At 37.3% G+C, this 17,563-nt stretch overlaps 1 protein-coding gene across 14 annotated transcripts in view; it reads left to right on the top strand.

Annotated features, from left to right (window-relative positions):
- Positions 1-8,557, top strand: part of CASK (calcium/calmodulin dependent serine protein kinase) — a 202,563-nt gene extending 194,006 nt beyond the window's left edge. For all 14 annotated transcript variants that reach the window (XM_089511887.1, XM_089511885.1, XM_089511880.1 and 11 more), the window contains one exon: positions 3,360-8,557. In XM_089511887.1, coding sequence (XP_089368013.1) covers positions 3,360-3,536 — 177 coding nt within the window. In that variant the 3' untranslated portion in view covers positions 3,537-8,557. The remainder of the gene's footprint in view (positions 1-3,359) is intronic.
- Positions 8,558-17,563: the final 9,006 nt, after the last annotated feature.

Below are 17,563 nucleotides of genomic sequence, written 5' to 3'. Positions count from 1 at the left end.
AAAGGAGCTCTTGCTTCTCCACATGAAACCTTGTTCCCAGGAAAGTAGCTCCAAGCAGGATCATTGGGACTTATGCTCAAGTACAGAGGTACAGCCCAAGGAGACCTATGACAGCAAAAACAACTTGAGCTGTTTGGCTAGATTGGCTTTAAACTTCAGCCCCTTACTTCTGTCCATCAGGTCTAACAGACCAAAGTTACTTATTTCCAGACTTCTATATATAATTGGTATTGCCATGTTTTTAAAAGTATAGCACTGAAAGTACTTTCTAATTCTAAGAAGGCAAAATTACATGCTGAAGACATGAGAAAATTAGTACTGACTCAGGTAGCTACACATCGAAATGAAAATAATTGTAAGAACAGTTGCTGTTGCAGACATATCCTACATGAGTGTCCTTTTTTTCTCTTGAATTATCATCTTTGCTTTGCTTCTCATTTTCTTGCACTTGTACTAATTTTATCTAGCTGCCAAAATGGTGCAGAAAGTTACCTGTAAGTACCAGCTAGGTATAAATAATATTTAGTTCTTGCTCTATTGTTTGAATGTAGATACCCATGTGTCATTACTTTTACCCCTATCCCTGTGGCTACTTTTACTTTTCTTGTGTAGATGTTTTGTTCTGTTTTGTTTTAAAAATCAGGAGATCTGATCATGGATCTCCATCACATATTTAATGGAGTAGTATATTGGGGTGGGGTATATTCCTTCAATTTTTTCTCATTCATTAAAGAACACCATTTCCCACATGACTATGTGCCTATTTTATTCAATAGAACACAGAATTTTTCAAAATTCCAAGTCTGGGGCAAGAAGCTGCTTCTTTTCAGTTCTTTCCTATCATTAGGATATATTGAAGGGAATCTTGCTGAATGTTTGGATAGTTTTGTTATCACTGTTGACATAGATAATCCTTGTCATTCAGCTGAGAGTGTAAAGGAGCAGTAACACTTTACTGTGGTCTGAAAAAACTCCTATTTCCTGTTACTCTGAGATTATGACAATTATTTATTCCTAGATTTAAATAGATAGATGTCCTGTGTGCTTTTCAAGTAAACTCAAGTTGGGCACAACCTATTTAAAAAGAGATAGATACATTTTTGAGAGAAAAAACCACAGGCCAGTTAGTCAAAATTGTTCTAGTGGCAATAACAACTACAGTAAATTTATTTATTTAGCTTCCATCCTGCACTAGGAGCACTTAATTTTCTAGAGCAGTGGTTTTGTCCTCCAGATACTTTGGACTTCAATTTCCATAATTCTTGATTATTGGCCATTGTAGCTGAGGTGTCGAACTGAGGCCCAAAACATTGGAGAACCAGTGTTTCAGTTCCATGGTTCTAGAGGCAGCTCAGAATATTAAAAATAACATACATTCCGATATATAAACAGACAGAGCTACAAAATAAAAATATCAAATAATTGTGCCACAATGATCAGGGCACTTGTTAGATCTCTTGGGGAGAGTTGCAGTGTGCCACAATAGAGAAGGCCCTCTCCTCAGTCATCACTTGCCATGCTTCCACAAATAGAAGGAGCAAGAGAAGAGACTTTGATGACAGCTTAATTACTAAACACACTAATCTAATAGAGCCACAAATGGAACTCTTAACTGTATAACTGAAATCACTGCTACAGTTTCATGTTTTCCCTTAGTTACAGTAGGAGGAGCTGGAGACAAAAACAATCTTCCTACTGCTTTCTTGCATGATTAAAAGGCAGATACTGTAACTGCATGACTGAAACTTTTGTAATCCCTAATGCTGTAGTGCAGTATTACAGTTTCCATAGAATGGGTTGGAACAGGATTTGTGATCAAGATCGCCAGATACAGTGGGCTTTTAATGGGATTGTATGCATACTGTAAGATATATTTCAGTGGAAGAAACTGGCAAAATCACATCTCAGAACACTTGGCCTAAAAAAAAAAGCTATAAAATTTATGGGGTCACCATATGTTGATAGGCAACTTGAAAGCACATGCATACACATATGTACATGGCAAAGCTGGCTTTATACAGCTTTCATATGGCATGCCAAATCAACAAGGACATTTATAAATGTATAAAAGTTTCTAAATTGGTGGAATAAGAATCCCTGTTAGACTTTGAGGTTGAAAGTGGAAGCTGCTTCTGGTATGGGTTGAGAGGGAAATAACAAATAAATATTATGATGTTACAATTGTAGTAAGAAAGGCTGGGAAATAAAACAAAATCAGAATACATCTCTTGCTACACAAGTGCTATATCCCTAAAACAGAAATGGATCTGGAAAGGAAAATGTCTAGACTGGACATGATAAATGGGTAGCAAATGTTATTTTATTGGCCTGTTTATGCCTTTGTGGTACTAAAAATCTGATCATACAGAAATGCTTCCAAATGCCACTATGTTATGGTCATAGTGTGCCAAGCATTTGAATCCAGCAACAATGTAGCTCAGTATTTTTCTGTTTATTTTCTTTCTTTTCTTGATAATGTGCATATACAGGAGGTGATCTCCATGAAATTTTCCTAGTCCTTAAATGTTTATGGGTTTTTGAATATTAACTCATATGGAAATTTTACTGTGGCAAAACCAATAAAGAGGGATAGTATATCTGTTGATGAACTGGTACTACAAGTCGCATGTTTCTAGACCACTCTAGACTAGTCTAATCATTTTCCTACACAGTTTACTTCTGTGTAGGGAAAGGAATTCCTAGTATGTCCATGGAGCTTCCTCACACACAGGGACTGTCTTCCTCCTTTTGGAAGAAATGGCAGAATCATGCACATACTCCTTTATGCATACAGATCTACTGTATGCATAAAGTGAAATGAATGGGACAGACCATATGGATTTGACAATGCAAGTATCGCTCTTTGGGCACTAGACAGTAGGTTAAATGTGTGGCATATTTTTATTAATAAAGTAGCACTCCTCCCTTGTACATGCTCTTTTCTCATATCCATTCCCTGTACATTTAAATCCCTTTGAAACTAGACAAGTGCTTCAGTAGTTTTTTGGGGTTTTTTGTTTGTTTGTTTTTTAATTTATATACTGCTATTCCAAAGATCATAGCAGTGAACAGCAAGTAAGCTAATTTGCCCCAACAGTCTGGGTACTCATTTTAGCGACCTCGGAAGGATGCAAGCCTGAGTCAAGCTTGGGCCCTTTTGCTGGTCTTGAACTTGTTTGTACTGTAGGAATGGAAAATGTTATACAACTAATGATTTGACATTTATTTATTGATGCAGTAATGTACGTTAATGAGTTTTTATGCAAGAATATCATGCAGTGTCCTCTTTTTCTTAAGTTAAAAATTGAGAACAAAATAATACAACTCCTTCTCCTCCCTTTTTCCCAATCACTATGCAGGATGAGTCTCTTCAACGCTTGCAAAAAGAATCTGAAATCTTGCAGAGAACATATGCACACTACTTTGATCTTACAATTATCAACAATGAAATTGATGAAACAATCAGGCATCTGGAGGAAGCCATTGAGCTTGTTTGTACAGCATCACAATGGGTTCCCGTCTCCTGGGTGTATTAATCCTGTCATGAGAAGGATTTTATCTGTACTGGGAACCACCTCATACATGGACAACCTCTTTGTTATCGACCTTGTGTCAACAGGTCTTGGCCCCTAGAGACTACCTAGATGTAGTGTGACCTAAATTTATAATTATCGTCATGTCCTTATAGATAGGAGGAGAAAAATGCTAATTTAAAGAGACAGTATCTTTTTTAATCAGTTCTCCTAAACTTTATTAAAATGTATCTTTAAATATATGTATTATTCAATCCTTTGGAATGTTATATTTTTGGAAATCATAGCTTTTAATTTCAAAGGCCCCTAAAACTGCACAAAATAGATGCTGCTTTCTATAATCTATTTTAATAATAATATGATCTGTTACTTAACTTGGGGGTGGAACACTACATTCTTTTTAGAGTCTGATTTTGTGAATTGGAATACCTTGCTTTTCTTTATTTATTTGAAATTATTAGCCCAATCATGACCAGATCAATTCTTACATTTTAATGGCCTTCCTTTGCATTTTAATCATTTTTAGAATAGCATTTTGAAGTACTTTCATGTAATATCCAGATAATGTGATACTGTCTCTTTGAAGAACTCTGTAAAACTTATAGAGATTTGAAGTTGGGTCTTGACTCTTAATGCATGTGGACAGTCGCAAGCGTTCATGCTGTTGGTGTATCTGTGTTGAAAAAACTGTAATCTACAGCAAAGTACATTCCGTTCATGGGGGGAAAGTACCCAAGGGAATAAAATAAAAATACTATGACTAAGTTGTAAAACCTATGCACATCCCTTGCATTTTGGGCAACTTTATAAACAAAAATCCTAATTTTTATTAATAATCATGTAGTGAAATGTGTTTGTAATTTTGTCTCAATTTAATTTGTTGTAAAGTTGGGAGGGGAAAAATTACTGGTTTCATCATTTCAGATCTGTGTTGTCTGAGAGTATTAACGTTTTAATTACGTTTAAGCAAAGAAATGCTGATTTTTAATATGTATGTAATCGTTTTGAAAATGCACACATTTTAAGAGAAAATACTGTGCAATGAAGAAACCAATTTAGGCATTGCGATAAACTAACAATTCCAAAAGACTCATCAGCCCTGTAAATTCCTTTCAACAGTAAATGACTCTATAGTCTGACCAATTTTTTATTTTAAATATACTTCCTTTTATGTGTTCAATTAAATGCCTTGGGTCATTCATTTCATCACAGGATCCTTCAAAGGCTTCTAAAGCCTTCTTTGTAGATATTTAGAAAAACAGTTCTTTGCATTCAGTTGCATTTGTTCATTGATTTCAAAACTTTAACACTTGTGGCTCACTTAGCAATTAAGGGTCGCTTCATATATTGACAGTGTTACCATGTCCCCATATATTACATGCTAAAAACAGTATACCCAGAAATGCATGTAATAAATATGCTACACAGGTACGAATGACAGGTAACTCTCAATTGGCCCAGCTCTTGGCAGTGAATACTCTGTAGGTGAAATATGTTCTCAATAATGTGTGAAGCAGTCCTAATTTTTATATGTGGAGCCTTAATAAGCAAATTTTACCATGTATTCATCTCAAAGTTATTGCAGTTTTCTGATTTCTCTGACCAGCCTGTCAGCAAGAGTGACATCTGCTCTCTCACACAGAAGAAGGATACTGAGAATTCTCCATCCCAGTTTACTATGCCTTTGTGAACCTCACCACCATTTAACACCAGTATTGCTGTACCTTGGACTTGTTTTGCATTTTTATTATTTAATATGGATTTTTTAATTTTATTATTAAATTCCAGTATGTTTTTGAACAATGTTATTTTTCACATTCAAATGCAAAATTGTTATTCATTTCTGGATAATTTCATTTCTTTAAGAACCATTCAGAATTCAAGGTGTGTTACTGTTCTAAAAGATGGAAGTTTTTTAAAAGGTACTAGAAATATTCATCCACTTTGATTCTTCTCATTGCCTTGCAACACGTAAGACAGTAGTTATATGTTCACAGTTTTCTGAGCTAGTTATGATTATGGTTCTTAAAAATAATACTAAATCTAAACTTTAAGATTTGTTTTGGTAACAAAAGAAGTCAGAGACAGCCCATTCTTTAGACATGTCATATTCTGCACACTTGAAGGTAAGTATCTACAGAAAGATTAACACCTAGCTTTGTTTTGGTATATACTCCATAAAACCTTCTGAAAAGGCTGTGTGCACTGCAAACTAGTTTTTAATTTTTGAACCTGACATAACAAAGCCTAGAAAAATTGTTTCTTTTTTGCCTTTGATTAAGGATATTAATTAATTGTGCTGCCAGCAGATTGATCTGTCTGTATCATTAGGTACATAGCATCCTTGCAACTATTACATCATACTTGGTAACACTGTAGTGGCAGAACATTTGAAGTAGGCTATACTACAGTTGGCCCAACATATCCACAGATTTTTTTATCCATGAATTCAACCATCGGCAGCTTGAAAATATGCCAAAAAATATAAATTCCAAAAAGCAAGCCTTGAATTTGCCATGTTACTATGCCACTGTATACAATAAGACTTGAGTAGCCATGGATTTTGGTATCCACAGCAGGGCCTGGAACCAAAACCCAACAGATACAAAGGGCCCACTCTAGTTTCTTTCTCTTCAATGTAATTCATGGAGAACTGAGTACATTCTTCTAACCTGGTGCTTTGGTAGTGTGATAACTGGATACAAGAAGTTTTTGATCTCCCTTTGCATCTTAACATGTATTTGGGACCGAGTCCCAATATTTTTTTTACAATATACTGCAGTACTTATTCTTTCCCTGTGTCTGTGTATTTAACCACCAATGATGGAGATTAGCAATCAGTGTCATTTTTACTTAAACATTTCACCAGTTGTATACAATATTTACTTGGATGTACTAGTATAAATATGAGATGCAAGTTCACTTTCCTTGACAATTATCAAACTCAAGTTAATTTTAATGGAACTGGATGTAGACCATAGTATTGCACTTTTGCTGTTATTGCTGTATTCTGTCCTGAGCACTTGAACATATGGGCCAAAATATTGAACTTTTAAACACTCTATTATAGTACAAGGTTTAAATTTAATGGGATTAAATTTTGCTAGATTGAGCGCATGAAATTTACTGATATAAACTTGCACCTCCTTCTCATGAAAGCTGCCCATTTTAAAAAAAACATACTTTTTATATTTGTATTTATTCTTTCTTCAACAGGTATAGATAAATAGAACAGGAGGTAGTATCTCATCTCAGCACTGACACCTCAGACCTGCTTATTGTTGTGTGCCTTCAAGTAATTTCCAACATATGGCAATCCTAAGGTTTATCACAGGCTTTTATTGGCACATTTCTTCGGAGGTGGTTTGCCATTGCCAACCTCTGACGTTTAGAATGTGTGACTTGCCCAAGCTCACCCAGTGGGTTTACATGGCCAAGCCAGGATTCAAACCTTGGTCTCCAGAGTCATAGTGCAGTGCTCAAACCAATACGCAACATTGGCTCTCAATATGCTTACCTATGCTTTAACAGTGTAACAGCATCATATGTTCTCTGGCTATTATGTTGTGGAAAAATTTGGCTTTCTTTTTTTATATTACAAGATTCATGATAGAGATAAGCATTTAGCATCTCTGAAAATCAGCTAACTGGTACTTTGCTAAATATAGTATTCAATAACATTGCATTTTCTTGAATTCCTAAAGCAAAGAACAGTTCTAAAAAACTATATTGTTCTATGCGGCCAACACAGTGGATCCTAAAATTGATCTTCTGCATTATTTTGATTCTAGATGAGCATTTACGTGATCATTGAAAATTCATGTTGTTTAGAATTTTTAAAAATTATTTTAGGGAGCAACCCAGGCACACATACCTAGGAGTTAATCCACTGTACACAACCTATTAGAAGATATTGGGCCCTTTTAAATCTTTAAAATATAATATCTAACAAACTTCTGTTTAATGAACTGGTTTCATCATTTGATGGAATAAAGAACTACAACATGACATGATAGCATTTCCTAGATAATGAAGTAGCACTGTTTCCGTCATTAAAACAGAGGAGCTTTTGCTAGCATTTAGGCTGTTAAGCTACCTAGAAAGCAACAAAAAATCCTGTTTGAAACATCTGTTTTTGTGCAGAAATGTACCCCAACATAAACAATATAAAATACGAAAAGTGGACTAATATGAAAGTACCTTCTCCCTATATCTTCTGGTTGTCATAAAATGCTTGGCTGAAATCTATCCTGATTGGTTTTGAATTTCTCCCAATATAAAACCTAACATTTTACTAAAAGGGCTTCATATGAGTAAGACATCTTTTTGTTCACCTCATGTTGTATACCTTCAAGTTGTTGCTGACTTAAGCAACTCTTAAGACGAACCTATCACAAGGTTTTCTTGGCAAAATTTGTTAAGAGGGGCTTTCCTTTGTCGTCTTCTGTGACTGAGAGAATGTTATAGAAGTGCATAATAAAGTCATGTCATTTTTGTATGGAAATGTCTGTTGAAATCTAAACTCTGAAAACTAATGGGTTCACACACATACACACACCCATCACAATACATTGCTTATTATGTATCACTGTATACACTGATATATAAACTGTATGCCTAAATCTAAAGCCATTTTGCATGGCTGTCTGAAAAAAACACAGATGACTAGACATTCTGACATAAATTTAGGGAGCCCTCCCCCATCACACACTTTTTGCAAATAAAAGGCTTTGCAGAAACAAGGAAAGCTACAGCTCATCACAGCTGTGCAGCTATGAATTACAAGTAAGTCAGAGTGAAAAACAGGTCGTGACCCTATAATCAGAGGCAGACCACAAATTGATAATCTTTTTGTTTGGTTTAGTTGAAAATAGCTATCTTACGATTCTCTAGTAATATGCTGAAGAATCTGAAGAAGTATGCAGAAGAGTCTGAACACAGGTCCTCAAAGCATGTATTGGGTACAAGAACTTTTAAAGTATACAAATTTATTTGAACTGAAGTTGCTTTATGTATGTATGTATGTATGTTGTCCTCGATACATCCTCTAAAAGACTCGTTGTTACATAACTACCCTTACCCTTCTCAACATTATTTTCACAACTATTGATATCACCTCTGAAAGAACATCCTTGAGGATGGTTTTCTCCACTTCCAATCAGTAGGAAAAAATACTTCTAGTCAACTATGTCAGGAGTGGCACTCCAGATGCTGTTGGACTGTGACGTCTATCGTCCCATAGCAGTGCTGTTCTAGTTAAGGGTGGTAAGAGTTGCAGGCCACTGACGTCTGGAGTCCCCAAACTGACCACTCTGAAACAAGTTCCTCTTGAGAAGGAGAATTAATAACCCTAAGCATGCTTTAAAATGCTTAGAAAAAAGATCTCCATTATTATTATTATTACTATTATTATTAGCTTCTCTCCCACCTTTTTCCATTCATGACTTAAATGGCTTACAACAAATTAAAAGACATTTGTTAAAAATTCACAAGATACAAAAGTAAACAATGGATTTAATTATAACCAGATTGGAAAATGCATAATTAACACACACGCACACACACCAGCACAACGGTTAGCAAGATCCAGCTTAGGTGAAACAGGCCTTATATAGTTCTCATCAAATGCCTGTCAGAAAAGTTGTCTGCAAAAAGAAAGTAGGGAGGGTGCCAGCCTAACCTTTCTGGGAAGGGAGTTCCAGAGCCTAGGGTCAGCCACTGAGAAGGCCCTCTCCTGTTTCCCCACCAGATGTAGCTGTGAGGGTGGTGAGACAGAGAGAAGGGCCTTCCCAGCAGATCTCAAAACATAGGCTGGTTCATAAGGGAAAATATGGTCCTGTGTGCTGCATGGAGAACTAAACTTGCTTTTGGTATTTCTGTTGACAAAATGTGACATCTCTGTGATGCGTACCTGAATAAATACTGTATTTTCTGGCGTATAAGACTACTTTTTAACCCAGGAAAACCTTCTCAAAAGTCAGGGGTCGTCTTATATGCTGGGTGTCATCTTATAAGGCAGGTGCAGAAACGTCTGAGCCGGACTGGAGAATCTGCAATCGCACATATGTAACTGAAGGGCGGAGCAAGCTGCAGGTGTCCGGGAAGCCCGGGGTATGGAAAAAAGAGCCGTGTTTGCACTACCGCTCTGATAGTCTTGGAGACAGGGAGGGCTGGGCAGGCAAGGAGAGCTGACCAATCCAAGCAGGCGTTGTATACAATAAGTTTTCCTGTTAAATATCTGCATGTCATAAGCCTTTGAATTAAAAATTACCATATTGAAATCAAATCTGATGTTTTTTAAATTTTTATTTGGTGTGCATTGGAAGAGGGGTAGTCTTATACAGCGAGTATATCCCAAACTCTATTTTAACTGGAAAAGTTGGGGGTCGTCTTATATGCCGGAAAATATGGTACATTTGGATGGTTTTGAGTAGAATTTAATATACAATTAATTGAACTTAATAGGTTTGTTATACTAAAATGTCATTTGGATGCTATACTTAGTAAAAGAAAGTAAATGTCTCTCCAAACATTATTGCTGGTTTTAATATTTACATTTGTAAAGCCTTCTATGTGAAAAGGGGGATCCAATGTGGTGTAGTGGTCTGAGCATTGGCCTATGACTCCAGAAACCAGGGCTAAGGGATATAAATGGTGGAGAAGCCCTTAAAATAACATCAGATATCTAGTTTTTGTGTCTCTGTCAGGACACTACAGTAAAAAATCTCATTGGTTTCAAATAGGAACCTCATGGCAAACCTAAGGCATTTGTGGAGAGGGATCTGAGAACATGCAATTTTGGTTATGATTAATAAAATGTCAGTTCTATTTTAGATGCTACGTTTCAGTAGAAAGGGCACAGCTTTCATTTGTGAACTTCGTGATAGATGATAATAATAATAAATAAAAGTTTTATTTTTATACCGCCCTTCTTACAATCAGGGCGGTGCACAACATATCAATGGTTACAAATACAAATACAGTAAAAATACAATTAAAATCCACATTAAAAACCCCATTCTGGCCAGCTTGCCACTGCTGCCAGAGGGGGGGGGGGAGACTAACTGGAACTTGTGTCCAGGAATGCTAACTGGAACAGGAAGGTCTTTAATTCCTTCCTGAACTGGGCCAGGGAGGTGGCCGAGTGGAGCTCTATGGGCAGCGCGTTCCAGAGGGTCGGGGCCATGATGGTAAACGACCTCCTTGATGTGGAGGCTAATCTAGCCCCTGGGACCCTCAGTAGTTGCTGCCCAGATGTTCTGAGGGTGCGGGGCGAATTGTATGGGGAGAGGCGGTCCTCTAGGTATCCTGGGCCCAAGCCATGTAGGGCTTTATATGATGCATTTCCATGCAAATTACAATTTAGTTTTTGACACCAAATCTTATGTCAAGATGAAAACATTTCCCCCAAATTGTGTCATGTTTTATATTTTATGTGTTAGGGTTTTATGTATTTCCACAGCTTTCTACCATGTACATTGTTATATAAGTCAGTATTTTTCTTACTGTTGTCCCAAGTGCACATGAATGACTGTTGTTTCTTAAATAGGTGTATAAAACGCTATTTGTTGTATAAACTAAAAATAATGTTACAGGTAGTAGATAAGATCACAATAGTCATGAGCGGAAGCATAATATCTTGAGTGATTCTCTGATTGTTGAAGTCTGTCACTACTTTTCCTTGGTCCTGGTAATTTAGAAAAGTAATAATCCCAATAGAAATAAGAAAAAGAAAGATTGATGGCATTTAACATAACCTTTTAGAAGAGTGTTCTTGATAAAGGATGAAACTAAGGCATACATCAGTTAACAAAGGCTCTGACAAAGGTGCTCTTTTTATTGGGTCTTTGTCTTCCAAGCCCCCCTTGTTTTTTCTTGTTTTCTGTTTAGCTAAAAGTTTTTAGTAGCATTTGCAACAATGGTTGGATGGTGAAGGATTGGAGAAACAGTGTCAGGTTGTAACAGTGTACCTGCAGTAAAAAATGCAATAAAAGCTTGAGTTGGATAACAATAGGATTCTGCTCTAGCTGTTCCTACTGTAGCTCTGTGTTCCTTAGCAGTGTTTTCCAAGAATCCCTTATGGAGCCTGCTGAACACCAAAACAGAGAGAAAGGGGGAAAGGAGATAAGCCAGCCTCTCCAACCACATTCCCATCATGTTACAGAAGAATAAATCTGGGCATCGAAATGGAAATCATAAGAGGTGGAGGCTAATTAAAAATAATCATTACTGGCCACATTTTGGGAGAAGCTTTCTAGTGGTCTTTTGAAGATTCAAAGTATTTTTTCTTTAGTTATGCAAGGCTAACCTGACCTGGTTGTTTCATTTCACATGTGCATATTCTTAGTTTTGGATGCCAGGTGTGCTGAAACATGTTGAATTGCTCAGAGATGAGCCCCGCCCCCTACAGTTGGTTAGACACCCATCCCTGTTATTTCCATGTTATTTCTTCCCCTAGTACCAAACTTTCTGTTAAAGAAGTGATGCCTAGGAACGCATCTAGCCCATTAATTGAGGATACCTGTACTATCTCACCATATGCATCTGCCCAAAAAATCATGCCAGTGTGATTGGTCTTCAATTATTAATCTGATACTCTGTCTTCTGCTGGAATGAGAAACCTTACTGTTATTACTGTTTTTAATGACAAAGGTATCTCAGGAAAAGAAAAGAACATCTGTCCAGAGAATTTACACTTTAAAGAAGAAATGAGAGCATTAGCAAGGTGAGTTTCTTCATTGTTTCATTTTAATTGGTTTCCTGAAGGTGTAAATCAGCTTTCAGAAGTTTCTTGTGGGACTGAAGAGAAAAGAAGTACACTTGCTCATATTAAGTGAAGAATGTGTACCCAAATGTCATGTGTAGCTGTGATTCAACAAAGGAAACAAAAACAAAACTACAGCAACATGTGGTCTTGAACTTTCTTCTTAAAATTTTGTCCCACTGTCTCATTTTGTAAACAATTTATATCCATTTTAAGTTCTACTCTGATTCTATTGTAATTGTGCTACCCCATATGTGGTACTGGTATAATAGCAATAGTGAAACTGGGTTTTATTTAATCTTCACATTTGGAAGGTTCTTGGTGCAGTGGATGGATTTTGGAGTGATTGAAAAATGGTGCCACCAATTAACCTATGGAACATCCCACAACCACCAACCCATTATTTCAGTGCTTTTGCAACTCAGGGTAGAATTGGGTGTTATAAAAGACATATGGCTTCTGCTCAAAACAGATTTTTTTTTAAAAAAAATCTATGAAGTTGTAAAGAAACAGTTTTTTGTGGGGTTTGGGGCAATGTGGCCATGTTCTGGAAGAGTTTATTCCTGATGTTTCACTGGCATCTGTGGTTGGCATCTTCAGACAATGCTGACATGGAAGAGAGTTGGGTATATAGATACTGTGTGACCCTGGGTAGGGAGGAGTGATTTCCATGTTAATCTGTGTATTGGTTTTTTTGTGTTTTTTTCGGGCTATGTGGCCATGTTCTAGAAGATTTTCTTCCTGACATTTCGCCAGCATCTGTGGCTGGCATTTTCAGAGAATGCTTGCCTGGAAAAAGTGGGTGTATATGTATACTGTGTGAGCCTGGGAATGCAGGAGTGATTTGCATGTGTATTGTTCTGTGCTGATGGCAGGCCTCAGGCTGGGAGGCTAATGCAAAAGAGGATCAGCACAGAACATCTACTATAATATGCTCTTTGAGTTAGAGAAGCAGAAAGCAACATTTAGAAGTTCCTAAATATATAATTTAGCAATTCCTAAATATATAATATTAAACAACCACTTGTGCAAGCAGTGTAAATGAACAGTATTCCTGGTCCTAGTAGCAGTTTTGTCAAAGTTCTGCAGTCAAACTGCAAGTCACATGATGAACAATAATGTTTCCTTCACAAAAATCCTCAACTTAATCTACATTTCACTGATACAGGCTTTGGGTGGGAAACGGAGCTGGGGGGAGAGCCTTTTACAATGTGCAGTTCAGTTTAGCATTTAAGAAGATTATTGCATTTATAAATAGCTTGGAAATCCAAAGTCATGGAATGTAATGCACAGAACAGATCAATCAAGTTGTTATCAAACCATCTGGCCCATTTATTTACTGAGGGACATAGTCATTTAACTTTTTTTTTTAAACTGGAATATTTTGATTAGATGTATTTAATACTCCACCCCAAACCACTGGCTGCTGTTAGTACATGCATGTTTTGCATAACTGAGTTGAACAACAATTGAACCATGCAGAGTTTTAAAATTTAGCTGCATAAGACCTATTCTGTTAGATAGTCACACTGGGCTGGGGAAAGAGGGAATGATCTATGGCTTAGAAGAGCTAAGCAGTACCTGTCGGTCCATCATCCATCCTCCATCACCAGGTTAGTCATTATTTCTAACTATGGTGGCCATTCCAAAAGTCCCCATAGTAATAATGTGCATTACCAAAAAAAAATATTAAGAACTAGAATTAGTAAAGGATTCAAGCATTAATTACACTATCTAAAAAGTGCCTAAATTTTGTACTTGAAATGCATAGTCAAGGATGTTGCTTCATAAGACCCTGTGTCAAACCATCTGTTTTGCCCATTCTCTCTTAAAATACCACTTGTAAAGGTAAGGAAATTGTTAGCCGCTTTGATTGTTTTTACAAAAAGCAGGATATAAATAAAAGATGTATTTATTATTTATTTATTATACTTAAGAACAGTTGCATAAAGGAATTTTAATCTGCCATCTTTTTTTCTCTGAGCATCACCATGAGGGAATCATCTCTCCAGCCAACACAATGAATTTTTCCCCTCCTGGTTCTCCTTGATGGAGTTCCATCAACAGAAGCATCCCTTTCGGTCACAGTATGAAATATTTTCATTATGAGGGTTATTCCACTGCTAAAGGCAAGGTACATGTGTGGATATGTGTGTGTGTATCATCTTACAGCATTGCAGACACTTGCAGGTCTTTATTTAGCAGGGCAAAGCAGTTAAAGGCAAAGGTAAATCAAGTAAAACTTGATGCATCTTTTAAAAAATATTTTTATTGTAGTGATTATGCTCTTTAGGTGGTGTTTGGGAACTAATCCAGAGCTTCTGATATTGTAGCCAATATAGGAATGTAAATGGCATTTGGAGAGCTGCTTCTTACCTTACTTTTGTAGATGGTTCTAAAGAATTCCACAGATTCCTGTGCTGTACTTAATGGAGGATGCGTAGGACAGGTTTATTCATCTGACATAGGTAATTTACTGACAAATTATCAAGATGCCCTGAAACTTTCTTGCGCATTGCTTTTTAACTGTGTTCCTTGCATTGTCAGAGCTCTGCCTCTTTGGTAAAGAGATGTAGAGAGAAATAGTGTTTTGCCCAACACCCGCATCAGACTTGGAGGAAGAGTGCCATAAATATGGACTCTCCTTCCTCCAGTATGCAAAAGGATCTTGTAGCACTTTTGAGACTGAGAGAAAGAAGTTGTAGTATAAGCTTTCACAGGCTGAGTCCAGTTCATCAGATGCATGTGCAATCTGATGAAGCAGATTCTGGAGTTTATCAGATGGGCCTCATTCTCACTGCAATTGCGCTAGTAAGGGGAACAAGATACTTACTGGTTTTGACGCATTCCCTTACAGTACCTCAAAAAGGCCTCATGCTCTTTTCTGCACTCCTTACCCCACCTCCCTGCCCTATGCCCTACCCAGTGTGCCTTTCAGGTGTTTTTGGGGGGTTTTTTTTGGGGGGGGGGGGTAGATTTTAAAGTTTTTTTTTTTTTTTAAAGAAAGATTTTAAAAAGCAGGAAGAAGCCAGCCTGGGAAAAGCAAGGGGAGGACAGGGAGGAGAAGGAACACTGGCACCACATGACTGCCCAATCTTGGAACCGCAACATGAAGAACTTATATCTGGATACTATGGGGAGAGCCATGCTTTTGGGAGCTTATTCAAGGGTTTTCCCATCAATGACAAGATGTGGATGGCAATGCAGTGACAAGATGGAGACTGTGTCATCTGATAATTAGGCCAAAGGCACTACTTTCAAACTTTAAAAGCATTTTAAGGTCCAAAACACACTGCAGAAACAATCCATTTTGAGACTACTTTAAATGCCCTGGCTCAGTGCTAAGAAATCCTAGGAATTTTAGTTTATTGTGGAACCAGAGCTCTCTGACAAAGAAGGCTCAGTGTCTCACAAATGCTGAAGTTCTGAGAATTCCCTAGCACTGAGCCAGGGCAGTTAAAGCGGTCTCAAACTGGATTATTTCTGCAGTGTGTTTTGGACCTAAAAGCTGTGTGTTATAGTTAGTCTACAAAAGCACATGCTGTCAACTTCATCTCATTTAGTCTCAATGGTACTACAGTATCCCTTTGCATACTGATCCAGAGTAATACGGCCAGGTCCTGGAATTTCACTGACATTATTGAGATGAGACAAATTGATTTTTAAAACATTATAATCTTAAAAAATATTTTATGTTTTGTTCTGAAGCAATTTGATAGATCAATGAATATTGTGGACAATTAATTGATGGAGAAATATGAATTTGGGAGGGGTTAGTATGAGGAATTGATCCATAAAGAGAAAACATTTTGTTTCCAAGTTCGGTTATTGCATTAGAACAGCCCTCCCCAACTTGGTCTGCAGCCAATGTGCCAATGTGCTATATCTCCTAATGAATCCCAGCCAGCCAGGAGTGAGGCCATGGGTCACTGAATGAAGCATTCTGTCATCAGTTGCAGCCAGCCAAATACCTCTAGAAAAAAACAGATGGTGATACCATTCTCTTGTTTTTTATCACCATTAACATACATACATTTGGATATATACAACTTTTGAATATGAAGAATCCATTTAATCATGGCAAGTAAAAGATGTTGATTAATTCATAAAAGAGAAGTCTTCATCCTTTTCTTTTTAAAGCCATCCAAGCCAATGGTGATCACCACACTCCTTGGGGGAGGGGGGTGAGTTGTTTCAGTTTATACAGTTTATTATGTGGATAGATCAGGGGTAGGCAACCTGTGGCCCGTGGGCCGGATGCGGCCCGGCAAGGCCTTGGGACCGGCCCCAGCCCGGTCCTGCCGCCGATTGCCGCTGGAGCCTTTGGCCTCTCGCGTGAGGGCGTGGGGCCTTTGGCCTATCAGGAGGAGGCGGGCAAGGGGGGGCAATTATCTATAGAAGCCTCCGAAACATGCATTTATATTAACATTTTTTTTAAAAATCAGCAAATGTTTTTGTGTGTCCTGCATTTTTATAAAAAAGTGTCCTCCATTTGAAAATTTTGTCCTACATTTGTCCCGGTTTATTTATTTAATTAATTTTTAAATTTTTTTAATTATTTATTCTTTGGCTTTGGCCCCCCAGTTGTCTGAGGGACAGCAACCCGGCCCCCGGCTCAAAAAGGTTGCCTACCCCTGGGATAGATAAAATGTTTTCAGCTTTGCTTTATATACTGTCTGGATTTAGTTTCATTTTGTCTGTGAAAAATGTGTAGATAACTGGGGGGAATACAATTCAGATCACGAGAATGACAAAACGCTCATCCAAAAACAATGCATTATTGAATGGGGAAATTATGTGGGGGTTTTGGTATATGGGGCTCATAACCTTCTTTATACTTGGTTAATGGATTTACAGAATGTAAATGTATACTGTATACAAACCGATGACACAGCAGCCATTATGGCTCTATCATTCTCAGATGCATCTTGAAGGGATGCTATTGGCCATTTTGCTACCTTTTGGTAGGGTTTTTAGGCAGTAGAAGTCTTCTTTTAGTCTATACAGAACTTTCTCCAAAATAGATAATGATCAGAGCTGGAGTTTCAGTTTCAAAGAAGGCAAGCAGAAGTAATCAGACCTAGAAAGAATCCATTTGGGAAATCTCAACTCCACTTTGAAATATTTATATGTTCAATTACATGGATTTTATACTGTATATTTGTTACAAGGTCAGCAGCATTCCTAAAACAGGCTTCTATATACGAAAGGACTGGAAAGTGGCTAATGTAGCACCAGTTTTTAAAAGGGGATCTAATATATATAC

This window comes from Sceloporus occidentalis, unplaced genomic scaffold, assembly GCF_023333645.1.
Source record: "Sceloporus occidentalis isolate IW3139 unplaced genomic scaffold, rSceOcc1.0.p SCAF_2, whole genome shotgun sequence".
NCBI classification, from domain to species: domain Eukaryota; kingdom Metazoa; phylum Chordata; class Lepidosauria; order Squamata; family Phrynosomatidae; genus Sceloporus; species Sceloporus occidentalis.
Note: the sequence above shows the minus strand (reverse complement) of the source record. Positions and strands in the feature narration are given on the sequence as shown.